Source organism: Psammomys obesus, unplaced genomic scaffold (assembly GCF_907164565.1).
Source record: "Psammomys obesus unplaced genomic scaffold, mPsaObe1.curated_primary_1811, whole genome shotgun sequence".
Classification (NCBI taxonomy): Eukaryota; Metazoa; Chordata; class Mammalia; order Rodentia; family Muridae; genus Psammomys; species Psammomys obesus.
The window spans coordinates 6,011,811-6,038,102 of NW_026585686.1; the positions used below are offsets into that span (position 1 = coordinate 6,011,811).

The window sequence follows — 26,292 nt, forward strand, 5'->3', positions numbered from 1 at the left end:
TAGACTTGTGTCAAGCTATTTCTTTCTTTCCTGTTTTGTTTGTTTTTGTTTTGTTTTGTGTTTTGAAACAAGGTTTCTCTATGAATTCCTGGCTGTCCTGAAACTCACTCTGAAGACCAAGCTGCCTGTGCTGAGTTAAAGATGTGCCCCACAACCTCCTGTCTGGATATTTTTTATGATACTATTCCAAGGGTCACCTCCATCTGGTGTCTTTTGTGATGTAACCTTGGTCCCCTTCCTTAAGAATAATGAAGCTGTCCCTTTTTTACATATGCTTATTGTAGAGTGCATTAACTTCTTAGTTGAAATTAATGTTGAAACTAATACATACAAATGCAAAAGTTTCACATATTTGTGGGGTTGTACCATGAATATGTCACCACATGTATCCATTTTGTAACACTTAAATCTGTTTTGACATGTCTCTTTCCTCTTTTGCATTTCTTTATGGTGAAAACATTCACAGTTCTTCCTGCTTTTTGAGTGGTCTGTCACCATACCTCTAGTAGCCCTGCCTTCTTCCGAGACTCTGACTCGATGTTCCCCATCTGCCTTTTCCCGTTCCTCCATCCCAAAGCTTTCAGCTTTTAATATGTGCATTCCTAGCACACTAGGTCACTTCTGAGCTTCACGAAGAAATATTATATGTTTATATATATATATATATATATATATATATATATATATATGTATATGTGTGTGTATAAACAGTAATTAGCGCCTGTAAAATGGCTCAGTAGATAGAAGTACTTGTGGCGCAAACTTGGTGACCTGAGTTTAATCCCCAGAACGCATGTGAAAGGTGGAAGGCGAAAACCCGACTCTATCTCCACATGTGTGCCATGTCATTTGAGCTCATGTCCGTGCACTAAATAAACAGATAAATAGATGAACATTAGGCCTCTGTGACCTGCGTAGAAATACAGCAGGTATCCCTGGGTGTCAAACACTGCCCGACTTGGGCAGCAGTGCTGCTGCAGGATTTTGACTGGCTGACTGTGATAGCTCCACAGTGGCTCGGGTTTCATCTGCTCACCTCAGAGAGCAGCAGTCAGTCATGCCTGCCGCAGTCGCCGCCCGGTGACTACCATTTCACAAGTCATTCTTTACTGTCACCATGTCTATGTTGGACAAACTTTTATTGGACTTCTACCAGATTATCTAAAAAACATTTTTGTTTTCTAGTGGTGGGAATGGACAGTAAATTTGACTCGGAACCACATCTCTTTAGCATTACCCAGGAGTGAACAAGCTTCAGCCGATAGTAGCAAAATTCTTAACATGTATGGAAAACATGCTTTTGTTTTGATTTTTTTTTTTTTTTGAGTTCTGAAAGTGACTTGGGATGTGCTGATACATAGCAATGTGGGGGAGGGAGGAGGAGGGAAGTTGGGGGAAGGTCAGGTCAGGTTCCCAGAAACATTTAATCTACTGCAGGATCACTTGGCTTTATGTGATTTCAGGGTTGCGTCACACAGTAAGAAGCAAGGTATCTGAACAGGGCACATAGGGAGCCACTTTGCCTGGGCCTAGTAGAGCCACATTCTAGGTCTTCTGTCAGACTGTATCATCTTTAGGTGAAGTCGGGTTAGAAGAGCCAGACTGAGTGGTCTGCCTTCCAAAGGGGAGTGAAAAAACAAAACAAAACAAAACAAAACTGGGTCATGGCTGTGTAGGCCGTGAAGGCATGTGAGTCCTTTACCAAGGAACAGAAGTAGCCATGGTAAAAATCACAATTTAGAGATTTTTGTCATTCAGTTTCCTTTTTCCCAAAAGAATAACTAGTATGCTTGGATTTATACTTGTGAGTAGAGAGAGCTGAGTGGCTTCTACACACTTGTAATCCCAGCCACCAGGGAGGCTGAGGCAAAAGGGTCTTTGCATCTGGAGTAGGAGTTCTGTCTTGAAGAGTTCCTAGAGAATTTCACAAAGAAGTAATACAAAGTCAAATTTGCCCCCAAATTATGTTGAGTCAAACCCAAAGGAGAAGACATGTAGGAAATACAGATTCAGACCAAGAACTAGAGAACAAAGGGTGGGGAGAAGGTGGGAAGACTGGTTTGTCACCGTCCAGGGCCTCCTGTGTTCTTTGTGGCTTCAGAATCTTCCTGGACTCAAAACACAGCGTGCTGGGCAGCTCCTAACCCTAATCCTGTCAGCCTCACCTCTTAAAGGCGTAAGCTTCCAGGTAGACGATTGCAGCAGCTGTTTGTATCTCCATCTTGATGGCCTCTCCCTAAAGCTCAGGGCAGGGCTCTGGTACCACTGCCTCAGGGGCCTGGGATCACAGCATTGACATGGGCACTCTGGGGTGTGTGTGTGCAGAGACCCGAAGCTGATATTTCTAGGTACTGCACCACTATGGACAGAGTCCAACTTCCTCCTTTTCTGTCTTCCTGAGAGTTAGTCCATTAAAAATCTTAGGTGTTTTAAAGTGCCTGTTAGTTAATAATATCTCTTATGTATTTATTGATGGTAAAGAATGTACTTGAACCAGAGCTTCATGCTTGGTATGACACAGTCCTTGCGGCGATTCTGAGGTAGGCTTTATTATTGCAGCTTTTCTGATTGAGGCACAACCACTTTTGTACAAGGTCACGTGAACTAGAGAGGAACAGAGCCAGTATTCAGCATAACATAACCCCCCTTACACACACACACACACACACACACACACACACACACACACACGAAGGGATTTGAACAGAGTGATGGAAGTGGTTAATGAAACCTTTGAGTCTGGAGTAACTTGACCTGGGTGGTGATTTGCGGGGGTTTTAGATGTGGTCTGAAAAATTCCTTCTCTGAAGTCAACCACAATAACAGTTCATTCTTGGGTTCTCTGCCAGCTATGGCTCCCTGGTTATTTCCCTCTCCAGCAACTGGAATTAAGTGACTGATCTAAGGTGACATTGGAGAAGACTGCAGTGTTAGAGTTCATAGTATAAAAAGTCAATGTGTTGCTTGCTCTCTCAGGAGCCCTCATCTGTGTTTGGGGGACACGGTATTTGCTATTTGGCTTCATGAGAAGGTGCAAGTTTTGCAGCATGAAGGAAAACCTATCACTGGGGGTGGTGGACAGACCAGTTCGTTGTAGAAAGCAAGCTTGTGACAGTTATTCATCAGTCCCGAAATTCTTATGGTATTCTTAGTGGTTTTCTTAAGTGAATATTTTTCTTCTTGAAGACATTGATCTGCAGTTTTTAGACATAAAAGGAGAACGTAACTTTTAACACACATAAGATGGGGAGGGGCAGAGGGAGAAAGACTGTTCCAGTGGAGGTGGGACATTGTGGAAATGAAGGGTGCACCCTTGGCGAGTGAGCAGGTTCTCAGGCCAGACACTGCTTTTTATTCTGCTGGACACAGGCTCGTCAGCAGATGAGGAAGGTGCTGGATACCATTTTGCAGTCATTGTAGCCAAAGCTGATAAGGCTTAGGTTTGAAGTCCGGAGAAAGCTGCTGTGCGGCTTTCCTGCTCATGGCACCTGGCAGCCTTCTCCCAGCTTGCTGCTTGTTGTAGAGCTTTGCACATATAAAGTAGCTCCAGCGAGGGAAGAGAAAAACTGGAGGGTCTGGCCTTTGAGTCTGACTCTGTAAGTAGGAATCTCAACAGGATAGACTCCCTTGAAAAGGTAGCCTGTCAGGCAGCTTGTGTAGTAGACACCAGAGGAACTCAAAAGTAGAAACAGCAGAGTTGTAACAAAACGAAACAGTATAACATTTTACTGCAACTGTTATATTCTAGGTTTGAAAAGTGGCCAGTACTGCATTCTCTTTGAAAGGAATAAAGAAAAAAAATTCTTCTATTAAGCTGTAAGTCACCCAGTCTTGCCTGGCTTCCAGAAAAAAGTAATAGGAAAAGGTCCTGGAGATGAGAACTGGGCCTCTGGCTGAAGGAGATGACAGTGAGGGCAGTCAGATCCTTTTCCAGTTTCTTTCCCTCCATCTTACAAAGTCAGAAGCAAGGTGAAGGATACTGTGGGAATCACAAAAACAAGTTTGCTAAGATTTCATGACACACACTCTAGAGCAAAGGAGGAAAAAACAACAACAACAAGGAAATGGGATAGAGAGATTACATTCTTCCTCACCGTTAACCCTGACCTAGGAAGCAGAAGACAAAGGCAGAAATAAATAACTAAGTTTTATACACAAATAGAGTAACAGGGTGTTCCTTCGTTCAAGAGTTTAAGAACAATTGCAGCAAGTTAATCACTTACTTGACATAACCAAATAACCTTAATAAAAAACAAAAAGAGTTTGGGTTTCTGCTTAATTCATTCCCTTCCTTGCCTCAAGTATAAGGGCAAGGTTTTGAGGAAGAGACTTGTGTGTTTATGGCAGTTGGTGACACTGCCAGTACCACATTTTGTTGAGATTCACTATTGTGCTCAAAATTGCCTTTTTGTAGGCAAGCAAAGAAGGCTGCTGAATCTGAGCCATCCATTCCTCTGGCATGTACTGCAAGCCTGGTGTGTTCAGGCCATGAACAACCCCAGGAAGACAAAGAGGTAGACAGGCTCTCTGCCCCTTCCTTCCTAGTGCAGTGTGGCTGTGGAGACAAAACCTAAGTGCTAGAACCAATTAAAAAAAAAAAAAGATTTCTAAGCTACTCTCTGCCAGTAAGTGTATAAGAACCCAGGGCAGACGACACAGATAAATGCAGAGGGTCCATGGGAGAGAGGAGTGAGCCAGATACAGCAGTGTGGATTGGTTAGGACAGGCACTCTGGCTGACAGTGCCATCCTCTGAGCCCCTTCTGGGGTGCTGGTGAGGGATGGCATGGCCTGGGCTGCTCTGAATGACTGTGGCGGTCTCTTCTTCCTTATCTAAGAGTCTGTCTGTATCTCACAGATGGAGATTAAATTGATCCAACAATTTGCTCTCCGCAAAGCCATGTTGGTTTTCTACCTAGTAATTTATGCTTTTCCTGGTGTTTGCAAATCGATTGCTATTATGGGATGCAGACAGAACTGGGCTGGGATCCAGTAGGTTGGGGGATTACTGGAGTGGGTATGTGAACATGCCTGTGAAAGCCTGGAAGAGAAGGCTCTTGTTTTTGTGCCTTTTCATCTCTGAAGAAAGGCAGATTTTCAGGTTTTTAAAAGTGTTCTTAATTATATTTAGATTGTGTCTTTTAAGGGACAGTATCTGCTTTATTTCAAATTTCTACTATCTCGGCCTTGATATTTGCCTAACCTTCAAATGGTTTCAGTGGCTTTACAGCCAGACCTCTCATCGCAGGAAAACCTTCCTCCACCCCAAAGCATTATAGACAAGTAATTGTTCCCTTTCACGAAGAAATATGTATAGACATTTATCTGGTTTGATGAATAAAATGTTGCTGTGGAATGGCTTGGGAAAGTATGCTTTATTTAAACACTTCACCCCATTGTTGTACCTTAATTTTTTTTCAAGTCCTTCTTAGTATTGTGAAATTCTTTCAAAACAAATTATAAAGAAAACATATTCTGTGATTTCTTTACAGATTCTGGACAATCAGGAAGTCCAAGCCACAACGATCCTGCCAAGAATCCTCCAGGTAAATATGTGTCCCCGGACGTGTGACCCTGACATTGTTGGAGAACAAAGGGTCCCTGTATAGATCAACACCCATAATTGGTCAGCTGCCTGCTTTGTTCTGGCAGGCGGTAGGCCTGGGACAAGATGTGGTTGTGTGCAGGCCTCTGCGGCCGTAGGTAACCGCATTCCTCCGAGGGCAGTGTTCACCTGAGTCCCGAGGTTTTCATTTTTGTTGTTGGCCTTAAAAGCTGATTCAAACACATGCTTAGTTGTATATCTCTTAGGCATTTGAAAGCTATAAACCTTCTAACCATTTTTTAATAAACAAACAAAACAAAAACTGATAGCAGTTTCTGTACTCTTACAACTTATCTACCCTATTTTAAGAAAGAAGCTCGTGAATTTATGTTTCTAGAAGGGAGTAAAATTTTTCAGGACCGTGTGCTCTGTCTTCAGTGTAAGGTGTGCATGCACTTCAGTTTTTGGTGTGAACTGTGCCAGATCTGAGACCCACTCCTGTGCATTGTGGCTTTCCTCGGGGTTTTGTTCTGTACATTCTGAATACAGTGTTTTGCTTTTAATTTAAGAGTGTTTTTCTTTTCATGAGAAGACAATATAAAATTAACATAAAGAACAATTTTAAACTTTTGTTATCATAAGAATTTTAATTGTATCTGTGATTTTCTTAAAAGGGTGTTCTAAAGATATTAACAAAAACAAAAGCAAAACACAACAAACCCCAAATCTCCAAAAAATCTCAGCTGCCATTTCACTAGAACAAACCATTCAGTGCAAAAAGTCAGAACCTGAGGTTTTCCAGGCCTCAATTGCTCTGAAGTCCTAATGCCTGCCTAATAAGAAGCTGAAAGACCTTAAGAACCCCCAAATTACAGGAAAATAGACTAATTTGCTCCTAAAATTAGTTTAAAGACATAGGGTAAATCAGTATACTAGGTAAAATACAAAATAAAAAAAAATATTTTTTTAAAACTTATATCCATGTTTTGCTTAGAAAAATAATTTGTCTGTACACACATTAAATTTTATTCTGCTTAAAATTATATTGTTTGGCAAAATATTATATGCTCCAATGATAAAAATACTACAATACACATTATATACTCCAAAGATGAAAGTATTAATTCAATAGGTATTATAGTCTCTGACAATTAAAAGTACTAATTTTTTTATTAAATTTTTATTTTTTTTATTAATTACAGTTTATTTACTTTGTATCCCAGCCGTAGCCCCCTTCCTCATCCCCTCCCAACCCTACCCTCCCTTTCTCATTTCCTCCCTGCCCCTCTCTAAGTCCACTGATAGGGTAGGTTCTCTTCCTCTTCCATCTGACCCTAGCTTATCAGGGTCTCATCAGGACTGGCTGCAATATCCTCCTCTGTGGCCTAGCTAGGCTGCTCCTTCCATAGCAGGTGGGGAGGTCAAAGAGGTAGTCATAGAATTCATACCAGAGACAGTTCCTATTCCCCTTACTAGGGAAGCCACTTGGATACTGAGCTACCATGGGCTACATCCGAGCAGGGGTAAAAGTACTAATTTTTGATACCTATTTAAAATTTACACTGAATTGATTTCTCATGATAAATTTGCAAATGCAACAAACTTAGAGCAGAAGATAAAATATTTAAATTAAAAACCAACATTTTAAAAGCCTCTATACATTTTACAAAAAATAAAATAAAGTAGAAAATATTAAAAAAAAGATCATGAGAAGAAAAGGGTTGCTGAGTCTTAAAAGCCAGACTAAACAAAGGCTGTGCTGTTTGTGTCTGAACGACAACTTGAAGTTAATGAAGTAGCGAATCGGAGTTTCTGAGCAAGTGCAGAGGCTCACCTACCCACATGCTGTCTGCTGAAGCTGAGCACAGCCAGGCAGGTGACCTTTGTGTGCTTATGTAATGGCAGGATTGGTTAATTTTTTTTTTGCTACATACTATGTAGAATTTCTTAATTTTTCTGTTTTTAATAAGGAAAACAAACAGAAACTAGGTAGAACACATCATTTCCCCCCACTTTCAAGTTTCCTTGAGGAAAAAGTTTATTTTGATAACTGTCAAGAAATTTAAGGTGTTAGAGTTAATTTGAATTAACTCTAAATAATGAAATTAAAATTGGAATTTTATTTGACCATCATTTATCATGCTTTTTGCACATCATCATATGGGCATTGTTGTAGAGCTTATTAAAGGAATTTTTGTTTTGTTTTGAGATAGTGTCTCTTACTATATTAAGAGTTTTTAATAAAAGCAGAAACATATTCTACAATATTTTGAAATAAACCAGGCTTCTGGAGGTAGGTAGTATTTTTCAGTTTTAAATGCAAGAGCCCTGAACTTATTAAGGTTCTTGTCTTATACTCAGCTGGTATAAACTGTCAGCAGTCCAGGCATTGGGGACTCAGGAGAATTGTTCTGGATGCTGTCTTCATCGCTCAGTTCTGGCCATGGCTGACCCACGAACTCTCCCTACAGAGATTCAGTGTCTCAGGAGGCGCAGTCAAGTCCATTTATGGGAAAATTCAGACTAGCGCCACGGTTGGGGAGACTGATCCCGGCTACACACACTGCTTCTTCCATGGCGGCTTCCAAGCCCCACAGCTTTGCATTGCTGTGGTGTTTCCACCAAGAGATGTGGAACTGCCACTGTCTGCTCCAGTCTGTGGTTCCCACAGCTTGGGAGGAGGTGGCACGGCAGCTTCTGACCATTGCCATGCAAGTGGTCTCCCCAGCAGGCACAGCCCTGTATCTGTCAGCCCAAGAGCAACCCCCGCCCCACCCACCCCCACCCCCCACACTTCACTTGGCTGGCTGACATAGATCCTACTCTCTTACTGATTCTGAGCTGCTTTTTTATAATGAACAGCATCTTTAAATATTTACTTTTTAAAAGTTAATATGAAACTAATTGGTTTTATTGTGCCATTTTCATACATGTCATTATACTTTGTTCTTCGTTCCCACCTCCCCACTCCCCTCTTGCTAACCCCCGTGCCCTTCCCACTGGACTGTTGACCTTGATGGATAAATGGGTCTTTATTTGAGAATTCATGCTTTTCATTTGGGATTAATGTTTAAGTACAAGCAAATAAAAGAGAAGGGATATTTAGTAGTTGTCATTTTTAAAGTATTTAAGTCATTCCTTGGTGCTTGTAATTTATAAAAGCATTTAAATATTCTTCATGGAGGCTCACCAACCTGTTGGTAATGTGAGATTTTGCTCTGGTTCTCTCTTAAGGGGTGTAGGTCAGTTGCATGTTCTTTCCACAGCTGAGGTGCAATACAATGAGAAGTGCCCGACAGGCTTGGCTTGGTGGCTTTCACCGAAGCCGTCTGGCCACTTTATTGTCATAATTTTGTGTCTTGCCTTTGCTTGTGACCAAATCTGAGATTACATATTTATACTCACTGGAAAATAAAAGTCCAAAGATGATCTGACTGTGTAAGCAGCCCTGGTGAGCTCGACGTGAAACAGCCGAATGCCTTGGGCCAAGGTCTGATTGCGTGTCCAAACACCACCACTTTTAGACAGTGCATCATTGGTCACAGTCTTCTGAAGTTAGCCTCAGGATGCTGTGTCATTTCACAGCTCTCTTCCTTGGGCTGTCATCCCCTAGCTTTCTCAGCTGATTCACCTGTTCACTGCAGGATGGGAGAGCATCAAGAGAAAATAGCAATCTGGAAGCTCAATCTGGAAGTTGGAACCTTTGTTCCAAGTTGATGTGTCCATGTAGAGTTTAGGAAGGCTGTAGTGTTGTGGCATGCTCCCTTGGCTGGCAGTAAAGAAATGTTGAATCCAAGAGCAAGTCCTATAAATTTTCAGATGTAACTTTTTGAAGTGTTTCAAAGTGCCTTAGCCAGAACTTTCTTATTTGGAATGAATGGGTTTACAATTTAATTTTATACTTTTCTTTTTTGCAGGAGTGTGTACATTTTTTGGTGTGCCTGTTTGTTGACATTTGCACTGTACTTAACATTATATCGTTCTATGACCCTTAGAGCCATATATTGTGTGACCTTAAGTTAACTACCTTGAATCCCTCCTCTGGAGCAAGGATAGAAATGACTGAATAATTAAATTGAATGAAGAATCTTAGGAATTGTTTAAGTCAGGCAAAACTGGAAGTTTATCATTTCCAAAACATATTTTATAGATTCCAAAATTGAGGTCAGCCACAGTGTGTGTGTGTGTGTGTGTGTGTGTGTCAGGGTGTGTGTGTGCCACAGACTAGTAAGAAGCATCATGGCCTGAGAAGATGGTCAGCACCTCAGTGTTGCTTGGTACCTGCTGGGACCACTGAGGCCCATGTTGGCCTAACCTTTTACATTATGTTTTTAAACCTCATATTTTAGAGTATACATAACACTTTCTAATAGTTGTTGAAATCATGAACCATGTTTTTCTTTGCTAGTCTCATAAACAGATGTTTTTAGGCTCTCGAGGTCAAAGAAAAAAAAAACTTCCTTTGATATTTAAAATCATAACGTACTTTTTAAAAGTACCATACTTCTTTTTGTATCCTCATTTATTTCTGTCAGTCAGGGTTTTTTAAATGAGAGAAAACATATTGTTTAATAATACTGGTGAATAATAGTAAACTGTGGTTCAATATAATAAACAGCACAACAAACTATAAGCAAACTATCTATTCACGAAAGAATAAATAGAAAGGTCCTGAAATGAATAGTTAATAGTGGTTAAAAGCTAACATATAGGTAAAGCTTTTAAGTAATTTAAAAATTAGAACTTTGTCAGTCAAAAATCAAAGAATCTTTTTTCTTGGTAGATTTGCTTCAGAAACATTGTTCTTTTTCTTCTTGTCTGGAGATATTACGTTTAATAAAGTCTTCAAATATTCAAAGTTGGAGTAGGATGAAGGCTAAAGGAGAAGCAGATGAGGGAAGTATTTGTTCAGCAGTTATTCTGAAAAAACAATAAGGGTGTCTAACCCTCAACTACTAATTTTTAGAGGCTACATCCTGGTACTTATATGTAACCCACTCCTCAAACATTGGAGCACATGACAGCCAGCACCAAGCCAGGCCTTTACTATGAAGTTGGCCTGATTGCTTGTAATAGTTAATTTGTTCAAAGAAAGATAACTTAGAGCTATCCCATGAGATCCTAAGGGAAGGAGAGCTTTCCCCGTTTCTTCATTCACCTCGATCAATTACCGTATCAAGCACAAATAGTATCAATTACCATTGACTCTCAAGTTTTAGGATTAAACAGTACCTTCTAGACAATGAGGTTCTGGATTTGAGTAAGCTAACAATGAGTAGCAGAAGCACCCACCTCCCCTTGAGAATTTGGGAATATATATCATTCCACACTCATGAATTTCTGAGTTGGCCATAAGTAAAAATTTCATCTGGTAGACACTTATTCAGCATCTATTTTGTGTATGACACTAGGCTAGATGTTGCAGACTTTTGCACAATATGAATTATACTTCATCCTTGCCTTTCCCAAGTTTCATCTAGAAGTACATAAAATATTTTGAATGGGGATTAAATTTTGTTTACTGTGTCAACTGAAGTGTTTTAGTCTAAAGTTGTGGAATAGTGTTTCTAACCATTGCAGGGATGGGAAGAGCGTAAGGTATAGAATGACATTTTTCTTCTGAATCAAGCTCTGTCTTTTACAATCAGTACGAGGTCATAAGGACACTGTGCAGGTAAAGCAACTTACAAACTCAGCTTTTTCCATGCCTTTTGCGAGAAACAGCCCAAACACCCGGATAATTGCATGTGTTTCATAAAAATGAGTGCAGTTTAGTATTTCAAAATTACAATTTTTCTTCAACTTCATTGATCAAGGCAGCTTCGCATAGAAAGAGCTATTTGGTATGGAATCAAATATATCTTTATTATTATTATTATTTTGTACTATACTTGAAGGGAAGTAGACAAAGAGTAGAACAGGGAAAGTTAGGATAGGTTTTGTAGGGGAGGCAAAAGAAGCCATTGTTTTCCAGTCCGTGGTAGGATAGAATTGGCGTTTTTAGGCAGTGGGTCTGTTGCATGTCTTTTGGCACTGAAAGACAGGTACACTGTTGTTGCAAAGCTCTTAATATTGCCATGAGAATAACTGCAATCTCTCTTTGGTGGTTGGGCAACTTTTCTCCTGGCAAGACTTTATCTGTTAGACCTTCACGTTGACACTGTATAAATATTTTTTTCCCAGTTGCCTCCCATGGTATTCCTACCTTCTGAAGCCACCAATTTTTCCATTCCTTTTAAACCTGTCTATATTTTTTTCTAACTCTTCTTATATCTTTTTTCATGTTGACGCTTACAAAATCTTATGCCTCGTCCTTCAGACAAGCTTCCCCACCAAAAGCTCCTCTCTTCTTATTCTTTTATCTTTTAATTTCATTTATTTATTTATTTGACTGGACTGAAAGGCTATCAGCTCTATAACTAGGCTTCTGTTCTCATTGAGTGAGTCTCTTGAACTCATGACTTCATAGGAGCTGGGTCCAAGTGGTTCTTCTCCATTCTCTTCCAGCTTATATACGCTTTGTTTTGTTTTCTTTGAGACAGGCTCTAACTCTGTAGCCCAAACTGCTTTGTGATGTTAGCTGTCTTCCTGTAGCAGCCACCAAGTGCTGGAATTACAGTGTGAGCCATCATGCCTGACCCACATTCTGTAGTATGTTGATTAGCGTATACTCTGTGTAAAACTTGCCTCTTCCTTTTGAAAATAATACCTCTGTTAGAAGTCCAGGAATTGGTGTTCTCTTAAGTTTTTATAATGAGCTTTTTTTCTTAGTGAGATCCTTTGCCTTCACCCTCTGTGTTTTCAGTACCTCCTATGAGTTTTCAGACTGCATTCCCTTTTTGTTTGGGAAAAGGTACCATTGGAGCAGATTCATTCCCTCGTGTCTCAGACCTTGGTTTCTAACATGTTGAACTTGCTTCCTCAACTGTCTCATAGGTAACTCAGATGTAATATTTTCAAAATTAAATTCATGCTCTTTGTTTACTTATTTGGTTTGCTTTCTTTTGTAAGAATCTTAGCACCAAAAGTCTCCCCAGTCACTTTTGCTTGAAGAAACTTTTGACTCTTTTAGGGACCACCTCTCATACCTACATACTCTTCTTTGGGGGTGCTGAGTTCTCAATTCTGTTACCGTAGTTTGAGTTCTGTCTTAGTTACCTTTCTAGTGCTGCAGAAAGACACCATGTCTCAGGCAACTTATAAAAGAAGGCATTTAGTTTGGGGCTCACAGTTCCTGAGGGTCGTAGATTCCATGACTGTCATGGCAGGGAGCATAGTAGCAGCCAGGCCAGCATGGTGCTGGAGCAGTAGCTAAGAGCTTACGCCTTATCCCCAAGCATAAGGCAGAGAGAGGAGGCAGCTCACTGGGAACAGCATAGGCTTTTTCATGCTTTCTCCAACAAAGCCACAGTTCATAATCCTTCCTAACCAGTTCCACCAGCTACAAAGCAAACCCTCAAACATACAAGCCTATGGGAGCCATTCCCATCGAAACCACCACATTTTCTAAACATGATTTCTTGCCTGGGTCCTAATAGTTGTCTCTTTTTTCCTGTGCTTCTTTTCTCTGACCATATACATGAATCTGTCATGAAGCATGAATGTGGTTTAAAAGCCCAGGATGGCTCACTGCTTACAAACAAGTTCCACAACTAGTTTTAGGGCAGCAGTTTCAACCTGTGGGTTGTGATCCTTTTGTGGGTCACGTATCAGATATGATGCATATGAGATGTTTACATTACAATTCATAAAAGCAGCAACATTACAGTTATGAAGTAGCAATGAAATTGGGTCTCTATAACATGAAGAACATGTATTAGAGGGTCGCAGCATTAGGAAGGTTGAGATGCCATTCAGTACCCAGTTCCTTGCTTTCATTGGAACGTCATCAGCTGCTGAGCTCTGTTCCATGTCACAACTTCTGTAGCCCCACTACAAAGCAGCACTCATTCCAGTCATGCAGGCTCTTCCTTGCATCTCATTGGATTTTCCCAGATAGGACTGGATACCTCTGCAGCTCTCCATAGCTTCATCCCACCAGCCTCTGTTTATAATTTCTTCAGGATTAATTTATTACTGTGATCTTGTATAAAGCAATCATAGAAATGTTATCCAGCAAAATTCCATGTGTAAGTTTATAGATTGCCAGTCAACTTCTTCACTGTTATCATAAAACCAGTGTGAAAGATGAAAGGACCTGTATGAAGTCCTAACTAGTTTTTGGCAAATGTAATTTTAATTTTTTCATGGGTCAGAACTTTATTCATATACACAGGACCAGTACTTTCCCTACTTCTTCACCACCCATAGTCTGCAGGGATGTGGTAGACAGAGGTGAATCGATGGATGATGATGGAAGTGGAGCTTGGGCTCATGTGAATATGATTAGGTTGAGCACAGGGGAGGGCACAATCAGATGAGCTTACATAGGAATGATATAAGAGGGGCCCAGGAGGTGGGATCAGGTCCCATGGGAAGCAGGCTTCCCTGTTTCATAATTTCACTTGCCCAGAAGTTTCTAATTTTTCCTCATGCCCAATCTATTGTAAGTGTCAATTCTTCACTGTAGAGATCAAGTTGAGACTTTTCAATTGGTCACACTATAACTCAAATAAAGAAGAACATACTGTCTTTCCAGCATACAGCCAGAGAAAGGACAGGTTGGTTTCAGGGACTAGTCTTAGCTATTCAAGTTCTTTTGTTTCTTTGTTTTAATTTTAACTGTTTTAAGGTCTTGTACTGACTGAAACAAAGTAGCCACGCAACATGGAACTTACACCATTCCTAGTTCCAGAAAACTTCCCAGAGGCTTGACATCAGTAGACTGTAGTTTGTTGCATTTCAAGAGCTGTTGTTGTATTTTTCTTTTGTTGTTGAATGTGTTGGTTCCCACAGAGAGTCTGAGTTTCCATGCAGAAGTCCTAAGAACCCAGAGGTTAGATTTTGCCTGGACCCACTCTTCCGGGCACTATGTTAGTGTTTGTTCCTTCAGCCAAGTATTTTGTATTCCTTTCACAATGACCGCCTATGTCTAAAATCTCTTCGTTTAAGGTCCCCCACCCAGTGTGTGTGTTTCTAAGCACTGCTCTTGCAGTATGCAGCTACGAGCTAATAATGCCAATCATTTTCCTCCTCACAGCTGGAATGTGAGGACAGTTCTGTAGTGCAGAGTGGGTTCCCTCCAGGCCGGCTGAGGTCCCTGAAGTCTGCAGGGGCTCGGCCTCTTGTGCTCAGTGGACATCACAGGGTACTGTGGCAACCCTGGTGGGGAAAGAGCAGTGAGAACTCTAGCGATGTAGCAGAAGCACAGTGCTACGTCACACACATCTCCTTCTAGACGATGCTTTCTCTCCACCTTAGAGGCTTAAAAAGTGTGTTTTAAGATACCAGGCAGGTCTACCAGCACCTTCCTTTTTCTTTCTTTTTCCTGTGACGCCAAATGAAATAGTTTCAGCAAGGATTTGTGTGTGGCAATTTGAGTCTTGCTACCTTTTAACTAACACCGCCAAAGGACCTAGAAAAATTCAGCAGGTTTTGCTTTTCTGAGTTGTTAAGAATTTGGAGGGATGTTTGACATGAAGCTAATTTTCAGAGACTTTGTCTGTTGTCATGTTTATTTAATAAAGTGGAAGTAAAGGCCAGTTTCTTGTTTTGTTGTTGTTGAAATGCTTTTGATTTTTGATCCCACTAAAGGTTCACACCCCTCTCCCGCATGCACTCTGTACTTTGACTGTGTCATGTCCCCACAATCCTCCCAGGACATTACCACATCCCCGTAGTATTCAGGAGAGAGAGGACAGCAAACCCATCAAGTGCAGGCTGAGGAGATGGGTCAGTGTGTTCATTGCCCACTGTCCAAGTCTGAAGACGTGAGATAGGATCCCTAGCACCTGTGTGACAAGAGAATGTGCTGGTGTGCACCTCTAACCCCAGCCCTGGAGGATCGGACCCCAGACCCACTGGACCAGCAAACCAAGTTCCGTGAGAGACCTTGTCTCGAAATGTGTGGTGGAGATCATTTGAGAAAACCCCTTAGGCTGACCTAGGCCTCTGTTCCCACGTCACACTCATGAGCACATGCCGGCAGATTTGCGCGCGCGCGCACACACACACACACACACACACACACACACTTGTTAATGCCCCGATGTTTTGTAAATTGTGGCTCCCAATGGTTATTTGCTAGGCTGTTCTTAATGCAGGGGATTTTTAGATTTAAAATTCGGTGTCTTAGACTGTTCGTCTTCTGAACTGAGGCATACTCAATCTAGAACAATATTTTCTAAGTAAGTAAGGGGTTGTTTCTGGTGACACATAAGAAGCATTCTGCTGCTGTCGTCTCGGCAGCCCCAGATAATATCCAGGAGTCGCCCCCTCACACTGTTACCTGTCCAACAGAGAGGGAAGAAGGCTCCAGACACTTGGGCATTGCTCTTAATTAAGATAAATAAAGAACAGTCATTTCAAAAGAAGATAATTGGGGGTAGAAATTACAATGCATGTTCATTGACAAATTTTCACTTTGACTAGTTCACCTAAGTCATATAATAACTTTCTGCCTTCAGTAGATTAGGTCTTAACCCTCTGACATATATGTTGCAGGTCCATGTCCTCACCATAATGTGTAAAATGCATTATTCCATTTCCTCCTTCTGCCACTAAGGCCCCACTGTAGGTTCAACCTGAATTCTTGGCCATCATAAAAACAGCTCTTCAGGCTTTCCGTGTCCGCTTGTACCCATGGTGTCTAGGATGTCTGTACTCTGTGATGAACTCCGTGATAAAACTTTTTCAGACTCTCTGCTATTCAGTTTTACACTAATAGTGCTTAGTAAATTGTCTCTATTGACAAATCTGTTCCTGTCAGTGAATTCGAAATACCTTAGGATTATTATCACATTCTTTTGTAAGCCTCTCTTAACTAAGGTATCTGAGTCTGGCCAGCTTTAGCACTTAGCAGGGCTCAAGACTTGTGAAGTGGAACCTCAGACTACATACATTTAACAGCTACGCCCGGAGAGTGTGATCTCAGCACTCAGTGCCTGCCATCAGCCAGGAAAATCAGTTATTTCTGTAGGGGTATTTGTAGCAGTCCTTTCCCCTGTAGATCAACTGCACCCCAGTCAGAACTGCAGGGGGGGGGGAATGATTGAAAGGTGTAGGGAAATCAATGAATCACTGATTCAGAATCTGTGCTCAGAGACTGTCTTTTCTCCCAGTCAGATGAATTGCCGAGAAGTCTTGTTCACTCTTTTCTGCATTTCTTTACTAACCCATAGAGAATGTACCATAATCTTGCCAGAAGAAAGGTCATCCTGGTAAGGTAACACTGGAGAAGGTAATAAACCAACAACCCGATGGCATCCTGTAGTTAGTGTCTTCAGAAACATTGCAGATTCTGCTGGGTATTTTTTTTAAGGCTCTTGTGATTTTCGTGGTATAGAAATAGTACCACGTTCTGAAAACTTGGCTACTTGGTGCACAAGATGAACTGGCAGTTAGAGATGATCGTGAGCCGCTGTGTAAGTACTGGCAGTCCAACCCAGATCCCCTGGACCAGTGCTCAGAATTGCTGCCTTATATGCTCATTCTTGTATGGCTTCTTTATCAGCGCTTCGGTATTTACTCAAGTGGCAGCAGCCATTCCCTTTTATTGTTGAGCAGTTTTCCATTACATGTGGATATACTGTGTAGCATGGGAGTTAGAGGTTGATGTCCATCTGCTTTCCATATAGATATACAGCTGGTTATATACACTTGTTGCAAAGGCCTTTTGTTCTCCACTGCACGGCCCCGCCATCCTTACAACTACCAATAGTCATAGTGCATGCTTGCTTATGGTCCATCTTATGGACCTCTGTGTCTCACTTTGCCAATACCAAAGTGTCTTCTCGATTTTTTTAACTTTACAGTAAGTTTTTACAATATGTTTTGTAAGGTTGTTTTTTTTTTTTAATCTGTTTATTTTCTTACACATTTTAGAAGCAGTTTGTCAAATTTTATATATAAAACATTAAAAAAAACTTTAAAACATTTTAAACCAGATACAGTTTTGGGTAACAGTGATAAAACTTAAAGACAGATCCTTTGAGGTATCCAGCAAAATCTGAACCATTAACTATTGCATGGAAAGTGCTCAATTCAGGCTTAACTTCTGACTTATCTTCTGTAGTTTCTTACTAAAGCTTCCACACAGATTCATAAAATGTTGAGAATATCTCTAACCATGTTGAATCAGAGAGCAAAAGAGATCTTCTGCCTGACTCCCAGAGGCTTATCTCATCATCACATAACTCGTACATGCAGGATGACTTTAAAAATCTATGTTTTCTGTATTTTATATCACAGCAGAGAGAGCACAGCATTGGTTCTGTGGGACAGTGAGATCTGTGCCACTGTGCTGTCGTCTGTCAGGAACAGAGATTGTTCTGTATCATTTAAAACTGTGTAAATCTGGAGACCAGCAGGGTCAGGAAATGGAAGACATGGAGAGACTGAGGAGCATAAGACTCCAGCTAGCTTCTCCCACTCCAGTCTCGCTAAATTATCCCCCAAGACAGCTTCCCTCTTAAGCTTGGTCCTGTCTGCCCTTGTGGTAGTCCTCCATCCTAGGGGGTGTCTGTTTATTGTCACCTGGTAGAATGTCAACTAGCTCAGTGGGGGAAGGAAAAGAGCAGAATCCAGCTCCTCGTCTTAGAGTCCCAGGAGCTATTCTTGGCACCTTTGAGGAATACCGTTACTGATACATCAGTGCCTCTCTCCATAATTATGTACCAACTCAGAGTAACACATTTTCTTATTAATCTTATGAAATCTCTGAGTTTACTGCTTTTGGAGGAGCTAAGAAGTTTTAAGTATTTGAAGTCATCACCATCATCATCATCAACAATAGCAATAACACAACAGCAAAGGCCAAACCTTTTTTTTTTTTTTTTAGGATGAGGTAGAACCTGAAGTACTTGACACAAGCCTGGTATATAATTAACACTCGATAAATGTTAACTATTATTTGCATCTTCATCATCATTATTGTTACTATTTTATAAAGATGAATAATCTTGGTCAAGTCACTGATTCAGGAAACAAGACTCCAAGATCTATCCACCTCTGCTCATTCCACAGCCTTACTCTCAGCCCAGATTAAGGATATCACTTATGCAGCCAAGAGAAAGCCACATACTTCACCGTGTCCAAAGCCAAAGTCTGGATAAGGTTAAATGAAAACAGCCACACTAATAGACCCTTGATGAAAAAAAAAAAAAAAACAAACCAAAAAACAAACAAACAAGAATGGATGTATTAGTACCATCAAGAAAAGTATGTCTTTGAATATGAGGAACTAGGGAAAAAGAAGAACAGTTTATTCAGAAGGAAGGACTTGAGTGATGAATGAACCAAAAAATATAGTTTGAACAAACGTGGAAACATGTAAGATGGAAAAAATAGAAAAGGAAGTTATTTTCATACTATTAAAATCTATCCAGAGAGGCAAGAACCCAGGCTGTGGAAATAATCAGTGACACAGAAAACAAACTGAAGCCTGCTCTTCAAAGCAGAGAGGGAATAAAAATAAAATAAAAATTAAATAAAAAGGAAAAAAAAGCAGAAAGGAAAAAAATTTAAATAATTAATGAGGGAAGATACTAATTTATGACACCTTTGCAGGAAAATCAGAGCATTTAAAAGCAAAATAGAACTGAAGAGAAATGAAGAAAATTTGTATCATTTAAAAATGATCTGAATGTGTGGATCACAACAGCTGACAATATCCAGTACCCAGTCATGGAAAGAGATCAGCACCTCAATATATTCGGTGGAAACTGTTATATTTCAAAGCTGAAGCAGAAAATCTTTTGATCATCCTGGATAAATAAGAAGTTATCTGCATATTTCTGTTTTTCAACATAAAATGCTAGAAGACAATCAGAAGGTATTTAAAATTATGAGAAGAAAACTTTTCCATTGAAGTTTTATATTCAAAAACAACAGAAATGAATTCTTTTTTATTTGTGGCCTTAAAAAAAAAAACTTGGCTTTTTTATAATCATTTTTTCCTGAAAACCCATTCAAACTGACAATAATTCACAATTGAAAGGAAAAAGGTCAGAGAAGTAGTAGAGATAATGCTAAAGTTTTTGAGTTCCTGTCTGTGCAAGTATACAGATTAGCCATGGGGGTTCATTGCAAGTAGAGTTGTACTCAGGTCTTAATGTAAACAAATATACAGAAATACCAATGTGAAGATTTTTATTTCTGCATATAGTCATAATGTGGTTATAGGTTCCAAACTACGTATTTGAAACCATGGCAAAATATGCAGAGCATAAAGTATGCTGCCTAATCATTTCCACACATACAGTTTAGTGGTGAAGAATGTGTTCCCATCATCCTGTCACTTTTCTCGAGAACTTCATTACTCTAAAAATCTAAACTCTCCCCATTAAACAGTTCGCCATTGCTCCCTCCCCAGCCCCTGACAACTGCTCTGCTTTACCAGCCTAACTGCTCTGTATAACTCATATACGTGAAGCCATACAGTCTTTGTCTTTTTGCAACTGGCTTCTTTCCAGATTGCATTCTTAAGAACTGAAAATAGGAGGAGGCTTAGGAGAGAAGTAAGCAATGGCAGGCTTGCTGTCTCTTTTTAGAGTAATTTGCTGGTGGATTTTGCTAGTCTTTATTGTTAGCTTTGATCACTGTTTGCGCTTAGATTTGGGAGTCAATAAAGCAGCTTTTTGCTGTGAAGTGAATTGTCAGGATCTTGATGTGGTCCTGTGAGCGTTTATCCTTTACCACAAGGATACGTTTTCTGATAATGGACTGCACTCAGTCATGGGCCTCGGTGGTGATGCTGTACTTGTCTTTTTGATGGCAAGACTCTCAGTTGAGGCTGTTTTCCATAGGGCTCATGGCATCCCACTTTTGTGTGATGGAGCTTTTTTATTGGTTACTTACTTGGAAGGAGTTGAAACATCTAAGAACTTAAGTCTGCTGGTCTCAGAAGATAATAAGAGGCAATAGCCTGCAGATTTGTCTTCAGTTCATAAGGCCTTTCTAGTGTGATAGAGCAACACTATCCAGCTGTGTATCTATCTGGATCTGATGTTACTTAAGGCAGTTGTTCACCTATCTGTTCTGTTCAAAAGTGGACATATTCTGAAGTCCCCTCGAATCACCTACAGATTCTAATTCCTAGGCCAATGTAGGGCCTGCCATTCTGCAGTTGTGTAGGCTCTAATGTGCACCAGGGCTTTGCTTTCTGCCATTTGGTTCATTGCTAACATAGTAGTTCCTAAACTGCTACACATTTGAATTTCTTGTGGGGAAGGTAACACCCTCTCCTGTCCAGGTCTCACCCCAAAGGAATTAAGTCAGAATAACTGAGGTTGGAATCCAAGCATTCATGGGTTTTAAGATCACCAGGTGGTCATAGTGTTGAGCAAATTTTGGGGAACTCTGCAGTAGGATAATTGGTCTATTTCAGGGTTTCCAGTTCTTTGCAATTTTGGTTACTTTTATTTTACCAAGTAATTGCTTGTTTGAGCTTTCAAAGCTGTGGTCAGTTTTATGTGCGATCCTCTCCCACTCCTTTCCCTGCAGCTGGTTTCTATGTCTCCTTGCTCCACTGGCGTGCTTTCTTGCTTTTTCTTAGCCAGCCTTGCAACAGGCTTTCTGTTCTTTTCAAGGGAATCATTTCTTTCTTTCTTTATCATCTTAATATTTCTCTTTTCTTTGCAAAAAGTTATCTTATGTGAATGGATATTTTACCTGCGCGCCTATCTGTGCCACGTGCATGTCTAGTGCCGGAGGAAGGTGTTGGAGTCCCTGAAACTGGAGTTATGGACGGCTGTGTGGTAGCACATGGGCACTGGGAACAGAATCTTGGTAGAACAGTCAGTTCTCTTCACTGTTGAGCCACCTCATGCTTCTGTCTCTCTTTTCAAATCTATGCATTTCAGCTTTTAGCTTTAATTTCGTTATTTTAAAACTATCAGTTCTTTTTTCTTAGCAGCCTCATCATCAATACCATCAGCACAAGAATGGTGGAGTACTGGCCTTCCCCTGCATCAGAGCTTGGGCTGAGCAGTGGCTGTGCCGCAAACGTGGATTTGTCTTCACACTTGTCTTTATGGTTTTTCCCACAAGTTCAGTAAGAACATACAGAAATGCTATTTAATTCCATGACAGTTTTGTTTTTTCCCCTTAGATTGATCCTTTGTTCAAATGGTAAAGAATTGTTTCTGTTCTCTTTTTCTCTTTGTTGTTTCCTGCATAGTTTGTAATTTCTCTTGGTTCTCTCTGTAGCTGTTGTTCATTTTCTTAATTTCAAAATATTTCAGAAAATTTGCTCATTTCTTTTGTTATCAATTTTATTTCTCAAAGGCAAAACAATATGACCTAAAGGAGCATCTGCTTTTAAGGATTTTCTAAAGTTACCTTTGTAGTTAAGGACATGATCAACTTGTTTTAAATCTGTATAGCAATATAGAACAATTTGCAGCATTTGCATGATATAGATGATTAATAGATGTACTAATTTCTGGAAGAGCTGTACTAAAATTCTCATGATTTCTGATGCGTCTGTGATTATAATTTTTTCCAGTTTCTGTATTTTAGTAGCTGCTTCATGTAACTCGTCTAGTATATATAATTTGAGAGTTGCTCATAATTTTGTGCTTATTAATGTATTTTATGCTTTTTGCTTTGCTTTATACTTATTACTAGCGTTCACATCTCATTCCTTTATTTTTTAATACTGTGATTACATCCCTCTTCTGTTTTCTGTTCATTTTATAATAAATATTTATTAGTGTGTGTGTGTGTGTGTGTGTGTGTGTGTGTGTGTGTGTACCTGTCTGTGTTCAGTGGTACACACATGGAAGCCAGAGGACAACTCTTGGGAGTTGGTCCTCTCCTTCCTTGTGGCTCTTGGGACGAGGCGCAGACTATCAGGCATGCACACTGAGCTGTCTCATAGGCGTCCTCTGTGTTCAGAGGAGAGGAATGTGGAGTACAGAGAACTGCTGTAGCGTGTCACATAGGTGACTAGGACCACCACTGCTGAACTAAGTCCTGGTACTTTAGAGGGAGACATGTCTTCCCATCCATAGACAGGAGAAGGCACACGTCCAGCCCGTCTCAGACAAACCAAGTAGCATGTTCCTCATCACGAAATGCCTGTTTCCAAAAGACAAGATTTTTCTTGGAGTGACTATTAAATTGTGTATTTGTGTTCTTTCTCCCTAGTTCAGTCACTACTCAGAATTGATATTAAAGGATAAACCTAATCCTAAATCAGTAGTAGCAGGTTAGTGACAAAGCTTGGTGGCACAACACCAAGCTGTATAGTATGTATACAGACCAGTGCCACAAAAAAATTATCAGACTCTTAGGATATGAATCTTGACTGTAGATTGAGATTCAATTTTAATGGGAGAAAGCATTATTGTAATGATTTATGTTTCCATCTAATAAACACTGTCTCCAGCATTTGCCATGAGAAATTCAAATCAGTTGAGAAGGTAAAGATAGAATCATATCATATAAAATTTTGAATGTAAAAAAAAAAATCACTTCAAGAAGTAGAAAGCAAGTCAGTAGTCACAAACCACACTGTGTTGTCTGAGAAACAGACATGGGCTAGAGGACGATTTCATCAGTGATTTTCCCCTAAACGTCTAAGAACGTCTATCAAGCCATGTTTTGTCTTGTCTTCCAATTCATTTTGTGATGCGTCTCCATCACTCTGGTCTGAGAATTCCACAGGAACAGAGTAGCTACAATGCTTTTCCCAGCACACACAGAAAACTCAGAGGGAACTGGCTTCTCAATACAGAAAAACTGTTACATAATGAACGTGGATCATGATTCCAGTGCTGTAAAGCGCCTGTGAATGGTCTAAGGGAAAAGTGGATGTCTTAGAGCAATTTCATGACAGCCAACGCCATTATAATCAGAGAAAAATTTAAAGTTTGGAAAATAAAGATTGATGAGCATTTCTTTGTTCAAACGACAAGAAAAATATTCACAAACTGTCTTTAAATGTGACATTTTAGAAGTAATATTCAGTATTAAGTTTTCCTGGTAGCACACCACTCTATTACACATTTTTAGTGTTTGGTTTTTGTCAGTGTTATGTTCCTTTTTCCAAAAGCTCTATTTTGAAAGTTCTTGACACAGAAATAATATGTACGTATCTGAGAAAAAAAAAATCCAATTTTATCTTAATGAAGCAAATGAAAATTACAGTATTCTTGCTGTGATGTCTTGCCCACATCAGCTCGCCACAGTTAAAGACAAGCCATTTCTAGTGTGCCTCACAGGGTAAGGTGGAAAACCTGCAGCTCGCCCCAGAGAGCCTAGCTGGGAGGAAACCTTCAGATAGCGCAGCTGGACAGTCTTGACCAAGAGCTTCAGGAGGGAGCATGTTCTTTGACCTGGAAGCCCTACTTCTGAGAACCCCAGCCGATAGAAATCATGAGAGCTGCTAACAGAGATTTGTGTGTGAGGATCTTTATGGTGATACTGTTTATAGTATTTGTTGAAATGGGAAATAACCTAAAATGCCAAACAATAGGAGTGTGGTCAAATAAATGGTCACATCAAGTATGTAGAATAGTCATGGAAACCATGCCTCTGAAACAGGAAAGGGTAGGACATCAAAAGGAAAATTTTAGCATATGGATTTTTTTAAATAAAATTTGCTTTAATTTTATAAATCCACATAATTATTAGACATTCAGAAAAAAGTTTTAAAAACTGCAAGAAAATACTAAAATATATAAAAATACTCAGCATTGCCAGAATCTGAAAATACTGGGACTTTTTTTTTTTTTTAACACTTGATCATTTAAATCTTGCTTATAGGGGACTTACATTTTATATTGAAAGACAGACTATCCTAGGTGTTAGAATGGTTTCCACCCTGAGGGGGGTGTAGCCTTACCAGGCCACAGGGAAAGACAGTGTAGCCAGACGATGAGACCTGATAGGCTAGGGTCAGATGGAAGGGGAGGAGGACCTCCCCTATCAGTGGACTTGGGGAGTGGCATGGGAGGAGATGAGGGAGGGTAGGATTGAAAGGGGACGAGGGAGAGGGCTATAGCAGGGATACAAAGTGAGTAAACTAATAAAAAATAAATTAAAAAATTTTTAAAAAAGAATGTTTTCATGGCTATGGATTGAGACTTAGCCTCCATGTAGAGACTCATTATCCGTTTCTGGCTTCAACTGTGGATTGTTCTGACCAGCTTCGGGAGGCTAAAAGTAGAGCTGTGCACATAACACTTGTACTGGAAAAGCAGCAGTGGCTTCGTTGTGGTCCGTGATGCCGTGAGACTGGTCAGGAGCTAATGTGAGATAAATTTTCCATATCCCTTTGGCACCCATAAATGGACAGTTAAGTTATCTTGTTCTGTTGTTGGAAGTATAGGATTGGAACAAAAGGCCTTGTAGGTGCTTATGCCAGCCACTTTGAAAGAACAATGCCAGAAAAGTAGCCTAGGGGAGTAAACACAGGAGAGCCGTGCAGCTTCAGAGGGCCTTTTGGTGAGGCGTTTGTTGTCATTGATGTTGCTTTTATTTTTAACCCAAGGTGAGAATTCTCAAGTCCAGTGGTGGTGTAGAGACTCAGCAGAAATCTTTCCACCTCCAGAGAGAGAAAGTTCCTCTTCTCTAAAATGGCGACATTACTGTCATGGCTCTTGCCAAGTGGTGGCTCTGAAGGTTTCAGCATAGTCACTGAGCTGTGCTGGTTAATATTAACATGGCAGGCTCACATTGCTTTTTAGGACTTTCCTCATTGGATGGTAAATCTGCTTATGGAGCCAAGAAACAGTTCCTGGAATTATTCAGAATAAGTCTAATCTACTATCTACATTAACAGTCCTTCAAATACTTGAAGACAGCTCTCATGAATTTAATAACTGCTTTCCCTGTGGCTTCTTTTTTTAATTTCAAGAATAGAACACAGTAGACCATAAAAATGAGTGTTATCATTCTTCCCTTGGATTTTCTATGTAAATGTTGCTTAACATTTAAATGGTGCTGATTATAATTTGAGATATTAACAAATATGCCATTGTGTCCCTTCTGTTATTGTTTGTAAAGGAGGTTAAACACTATATTAACTTCTGAGTAGTGATTTACTGTTGTTTTGTTAGAGAAAAATAAAAAAGTAAAATAATATAATTTGATATCGCCTTTGAGACTTTTATGTTTGTGGAGCTCTTTATTTTCCACTCAATTTTTTTTTTTCTTAAAGAGCATAGATGTATGTAAATAGAGCATCACACAAATGCGGAGTTGTTCTTTTCTCCTGGCTTACGCTGCTGTGCAATATTGCTCTATAACCATTAAGCAGCTGCTCTGCCTCAAAAACAGGCACATTTCCTTTGGTACACGAAGGGAGTTTACTCTGAATCTCTACAAATTACTTGAAGATATCTGGCCTTTGCATGAGCTGTTGAGATTTTCAATGGCCTGTGTAGCGTGTGAAACTGTGTTTCTGTATGTCTCTGTGCCCTGGAGGCTATCATGGGTTTTATGGGCTCAGCAGTACTCTGGTACTTTTCTGTATCTCTCACTCTGTGTTATTGCAGGGTTCTAGACCCTCTGTGAGAAAGATCCTTCCCAGTTACTTGCCCATGTACTTGTCTCTGTCTACTTGAGCAAGCGCTTAGTTGTGTAAGTGCCACGCCATCCATTTTCTTCTGTGTCTTAGGTGACTCTTGTTCACTGCAAAGGTTA

The 26,292-nt window shown here is 40.1% G+C and overlaps 1 protein-coding gene across 5 annotated transcripts in view; it reads left to right on the forward strand.

Moving 5' to 3' along the window:
* The window catches only part of Nfib (nuclear factor I B), a 217,795-nt gene that overhangs the window by 119,604 nt on the left and 71,899 nt on the right, over positions 1-26,292 (forward strand). For all 5 annotated transcript variants that reach the window (XM_055629813.1, XM_055629796.1, XM_055629806.1 and 2 more), the window contains one exon: positions 5,492-5,545. In XM_055629813.1, the coding sequence (XP_055485788.1) occupies positions 5,492-5,545 (54 nt within the window). The remainder of the gene's footprint in view (positions 1-5,491; positions 5,546-26,292) is intronic.